Source organism: Lethenteron reissneri, unplaced genomic scaffold (genome assembly GCF_015708825.2).
Source record: "Lethenteron reissneri isolate LAM-NWPU_2019-01 unplaced genomic scaffold, ASM1570882v1 scaffold_1639, whole genome shotgun sequence".
Taxonomy (NCBI): Eukaryota; Metazoa; Chordata; class Hyperoartia; order Petromyzontiformes; family Petromyzontidae; genus Lethenteron; species Lethenteron reissneri.
The window spans coordinates 428,612-433,667 of record NW_026891376.1 but is presented as its reverse complement, the minus strand read 5'-3'; the positions used below and the strand labels follow the sequence as shown (position 1 = coordinate 433,667).

General features: G+C 55.3%; 1 protein-coding gene across 1 annotated transcript in view; it reads left to right on the top strand.

Moving 5' to 3' along the window:
- LOC133363049 (uncharacterized) overlaps window positions 1–3,212 on the top strand; it is a 26,291-nt gene extending 23,079 nt beyond the window's left edge. Inside the window, exon 4 of the mRNA XM_061582058.1 lies at window positions 3,076–3,212. Within this exon, the coding sequence (XP_061438042.1) occupies window positions 3,076–3,212 (137 nt within the window). The remainder of the gene's footprint in view (window positions 1–3,075) is intronic.
- Window positions 3,213–5,056: the final 1,844 nt, after the last annotated feature.

Below are 5,056 nucleotides of genomic sequence, written 5' to 3'. Positions count from 1 at the left end.
GTCCCTTCGAGCGCCTTGCTGGCCTTCATCGGGGCTCACTACCAACACGAGCTGCCCTAATATGTAAATGAGATCAAATTTGAATTTGTGATCATACTGGAGGAATCTGATGAGCTATAAAGTAGGGGCGGGTTGAACGTTACAGCAACAAAAAACCGAAAATACGATCGGAGTGCAAGGTATAGGAAAAGTAAACAAATCAGTAAAAAAGTTACTAAGCAATTTTTGTATCTTATCAGGCAACATCCAATGAGGTATTAGCTTATATTTCAGAAGCCACTTGACCACAAATGATAACTCATGTCTGGGGGCCGCTATGAAGGCAGCCTGAGATGAACATGATGTATGCTGAACTTCTTTCGCACCGTACATAGCCAACCGTGCTAATCCGAAGTGCCGGGGAAGGACAACAACATAATAGGTTAGGGACAGGGCTATAGGGTCAGGGCTATAGGAGGGGCACTGCAGGTTCTCCACAAGGCACGTGATGCCCTCTAGTGGACGAACGCACAACTACAGCTGCTGCTGTTGCTGCTGCAACGCAAGGAACAAGACAAGCGGGCTGTACAGCCTCCACATCGCCACTTTCTCCACGCACACAAAGCGAACCTTCTCAGAGTGCATCTCATCATCAACATTAACTCAGCGCAAACAGCACCCTGAAACAGGCTTCGTCTCTCAGTGTCTCATCAGCAGTCATGTGGAGGACGTCACCTGCTCATGAATATTAATGAGGGGGGCTGGTGGATGTGGAGTGACGTCACGAGCGTTAAGGACAGACATTCCTGGGTGATGAGAGTAGATCTATGGGCCTGCTTCAGCACAGGACCGTGTAGCGCAGTGGCAGGAGCCTGGCGCTGCTGCTGCTGCTGCCTGCCACTGCGGTGCACGGCGGAGACGCGGCGCCCTCTCGTGGGCGAGTCTCTGGGACTGCAGATTATTGGGTGAAGCTGCGTTGGCAGCGACGCCACGAACGCAATTCAAGACGACAAACTCAACACATTGGCCAATCACCCTGTGGCCTGAAAGAACCTCGACAGGCGGAAAAGTCGCGCCATTGGACTTGTGTCCAGCCCAGCGGCTCTCTCGTCACCAGCGGGGGGACGACCTCGCGAGAAGCCGCCTCGGCGCGTGGCCTCGTCCCGCGACCTCTGCCGCTGCCGCGTGGTGGTGGAGGTGGATGGTGGTGGGGTGGTGGAGGTGGTGGTGGTGGTGGTGGTGTGGTGGTGGTGGTGGTGGTGGTGGAGGTGGTGGTGGTGGTGGTGGAGGTGGTGGTGGAGGTGGTGGAGGTGGTGGAGGTGGTGTGGTGGTGGTGGTGTGGTGGTGGAGGTGGTGGTGGAGGTGGTGGAGGTGGTGGTGGAGGTGGTGGTGGTGGAGGTGGTGTGGTGGAGGTGGTGGTGGTGGGAGGTGGTGGTGGTGGTGGAGTGGTGGTGGTGTGGTGGAGGTGTGGTGGTGGAGGTGGTGGTGGAGTGGTGGTGGTGGAGGTGGTGGTGTGGTGGTGGAGGTGGTGGGGAGGTGGTGGTGGTGGGGAGGTGGTGGGGAGGTGGTGGGTGGTGGGTGGTGGAGGTGGTGGTGGAGGTGGTGGTGGAGGTGGTGGTGGAGGTGGTGGTGGAGGTGTGGTGGGTGTGGAGGTGGTGGTGGTGGAGGTGGTGGTGGAGGTGGTGGTGGAGGTGGTGGTGGTGAATGTGGTGGTGGAAGTGGTGGTGAGGTGGTGGAGGTGGTGGTGGGTGGTGGTGGTGTGGTGGAGGTGGTGGTGGTGGTGGAGGGGTGGTGGAGGTGGTGTGGAGGTGGTGGTGGAGGTGGTGGGGTGGGGGGGGTGGTGGTGGGGGGAGGTGGTGGTGGTGGGTGGTGGTGGAGGTGGTGGTGAAGGTGGTGGTGGTGGTGGTGGTGGTGGAGTGGTGGTGGTGGAGGTGTGGTGGTGGTGGAGGTGGTGGTGGTGGTGGAGGTGGTGGTGGTGGAGGTGGTGGTGTGGTGGAGGTGGTGGTGGTGGAGGTGGTGGTGGTGGTGGAGTGTGGAGGTGGTGGGGTGGAGGGGGTGTGGTGGTGGTGGAGGTGGGGGTGGGGTGGAGGTGTGGTGGTGAGGGGTGGTGTGGTGGTGGGGTGGTGGAGGTGGGGTGGTGTGGAGGTGGTGGTGTGGTGGGGTGGAGTGGTGGTGGTGGTGAGGTGGTGGAGGTGGTGTGGTGGAGGTGGTGGTGGTGGTGGGGTGGTGGAGGTGGTGGTGGTGGGGTGGTGGTGGAGGTGGTGGTGGTGGTGGAGGTGGTGGTGGTGGTGGGGTGTGGTGGTGGTGGAGGTGGGGTGGTGGTGGTGGTGGTGTGGTGGAGGTGGTGGTGGTGGAGTGGTGGTGGTGGAGGTGGTGGTGGTGGTGGAGGTGTGGGGAGGTGGTGGTGGGGTGGTGGAGGTGGGTGGTGGAGGAGGTGGTGTGGTGGTGGTGGGTGGTGTGGTGGAGGTGTGGTGGTGGTGGAGGTGGTGGTGGTGTGGAGGTGGTGGTGGAGTGTGGTGGTGGAGGTGGTGGTGGTGGGAATGGGACGCGAACCCTGGAGATCTCCTCCTCCCCTTCTCGCGAGCTAAACGACCTCACCCGCTAAACTTTAACCGAGTGTCCATGTCGTGAGGTATCCGAACTCTGCTCACTGCAAGGGAGTAAAAATCGACGGACGCTCTGCACGCGTGACGTCATTTGTCCGCCCTCGCTGCTTCCTATTGGAAACCGCATTGCTTACGATCTACAAGTTTATAAAGGTCTTTAACATAGTTGTAAGTGATCATACGGATTCAACATTTGTCGTAGTTATTCTATACGAGCAGATTCGTACATAATTATTCCCCAATCTATAGTCAAATGTAGAGTATAATTTCACACATGTATACATCACCTCACTACACCCCACTAATAACCGAACGAGGAAGAAGGTCGTGCAGACAAACGAGTCGCCTTGTAACGAGTGCGTGGTCTCGGTGCGTGCGTGGTGAAGTCGGCGCGGGAGGTCGGGGGGCAAAGGGACGCGGCGGGGGGCGTAGACGCCGCCGCCGCCGCCGCGTGTCGTCTGCGGAGTCCCTCTTGCGTCTGTGGCCACAGCGAGACCCCCGCGACTCGACGGCGGCGCCAAGTGGAGACCTCGGGTCGGCCCTGTGACGTCACCGCCTTGCCACGCGGTGGCGCCACAGCGCGGCAGCAGCGGCAGCAGCGGCACCTCGCGGTTTTGTTGGTCGTAGCACCGAAATAAACTTACTAGCGTAGCAGCTACACGCTGTGTGGGCTCGGTGCGTGGGTGTAGAGGGGCTTGTGAAACGTGGACCCCCCCTAATGGAATAGCTGCGCCGGTTAGAAACGTCTAGGCTGTCCTGCCTACGATCCATCCTGGGGTTAACCTGCAGGCTGGATCGTGTGAGGAGCTCGCAGTTCCTTGAAAGATCTGGACAAAGTCCCTGCAGGCAAGGCTGCGTTGGCTGGGTCATGTAGCCCGCATGCCCAGCCACCGCATGGCCAAGCAGCTTCTGTTTGGCCGGATAGACGGGCCTAAACGGGCACGACATGTTCTTTGGGTAAATTCACGTAGACAGGTTCAAAGAAAGAAGCAGTCACGAAAGCGTTAAGTCAAGATTTGGGCACGACATGGGCTGGAGTAGAGATAAACTGATGCGGTACGGGAGCATGTGGAGCTGAGTGGTCTTGCCTCTCTCCATTGTACCCACTACATTAGTATGTTGAAGGGTGTGTTTAAGTGTATAGAGGTGTGTGTGTAGGTGTATAGAGGTGTGTGTGTAGGTGTGAGTGTATAGAGGTGTGTGTAGGTGTGTGTGAGTGTATAGAGGTGTGTGTGTAGGTGTGTGTGTATGTGTGTGTAAGTGTATAGAGGTGTGTGTACGTGTGTGTGAGTGTATAGAGGTGTGTGTGTAGGTGTGTGTAAGTGAATAGAAGTGTGTGTGTAGGTGTGAGTGTATAGAGGTGTGTGGAGGTGTGTGTGAGTGTGTGTGAGTGTATAGAGGTGTGTAGGTGTGTGTGAGTGTGTAGAAGTGTGTGTGTAGGTGTGTGTGTAAGTGTATAGAGGTGTGTGTGTAGGTGTGTGAGTGTATAGAGGTGTGTGTAGGTGTGTGTGAGTGTATAGAGGGGTGTGTGTAGGTGTGTGTAAGTGTCTAGAGGTGTGTGTGTAGGTGTGTGTAAGTGTATAGAGGTGTGTGTAGGTGTGTGTAAGTGTAAAGAGGTGTGTGTGTGAGTTTATAGAGGTGTGTGTGTGTGAGTGTATAGAGGTGTGTGAAAGTGTCTAGAGGGGTGTGTAGGTGTGTGTAAGTGTCTAGAGGTGTGTGTGTAGGTGTGTGTAAGTGTCTAGAGGTGTGTGTAGGTGTGTGTAAGTGTATAGAGGTGTGTGTATGTGTGTGTAAGTGTATAGAGGTGTGTGTGTATGTGTGTGTAAGTGTATAGAGGTGTGTGTAGGTGTGTGTAAGTGTACGGAGGTGTTCGGGTGAGTAACCCTGGCAGCGTAACGCTGCTGGCGTCTCGTGCTGCCGCCTGTACCGCGCCTTGTCCACCAGAGGGCATCGCCTACACACGGGTTGTGTGGCGTCAGGGTGAGAAGTGGAGGGTGGGGGAGGGGTCCGGGGGGGGGGGGGCTGCTGCTGCAGCGCTCAGCTGAAGCAGCAGCCGCTGAAAGTCACCGTAAACGTGAACACAATCAGTTAAGATCCGAAATGGTTTATTACGTCCTTCCAATGATTGCTAAGCCCAAATCCATCTTCTCGGTTGAAATTGTCGTTGATGAGGCGATCCACATATACAAACACAGAGACAGTATATAATTTAATGTTGGGTTTGTCTATGGCAGTATATAGTACGGTGTAGACTCGTGTGATGAAAGAGAATAAAGTTTAGATGGAAGCATATTATATAATTTTTACGACGTAGAATTGTAATGTATTACTTACTGTTAGTAACTCAGCTTATTGTAGAGTATAGTAAGTATACTGATGATACTATGTGGTTTATACTTTAGTTGTTTACATGTTGGTTTTAGTTGTTGCAGCTACATACTGTTAACACTCCTTCCCTTTATTAATGCTAC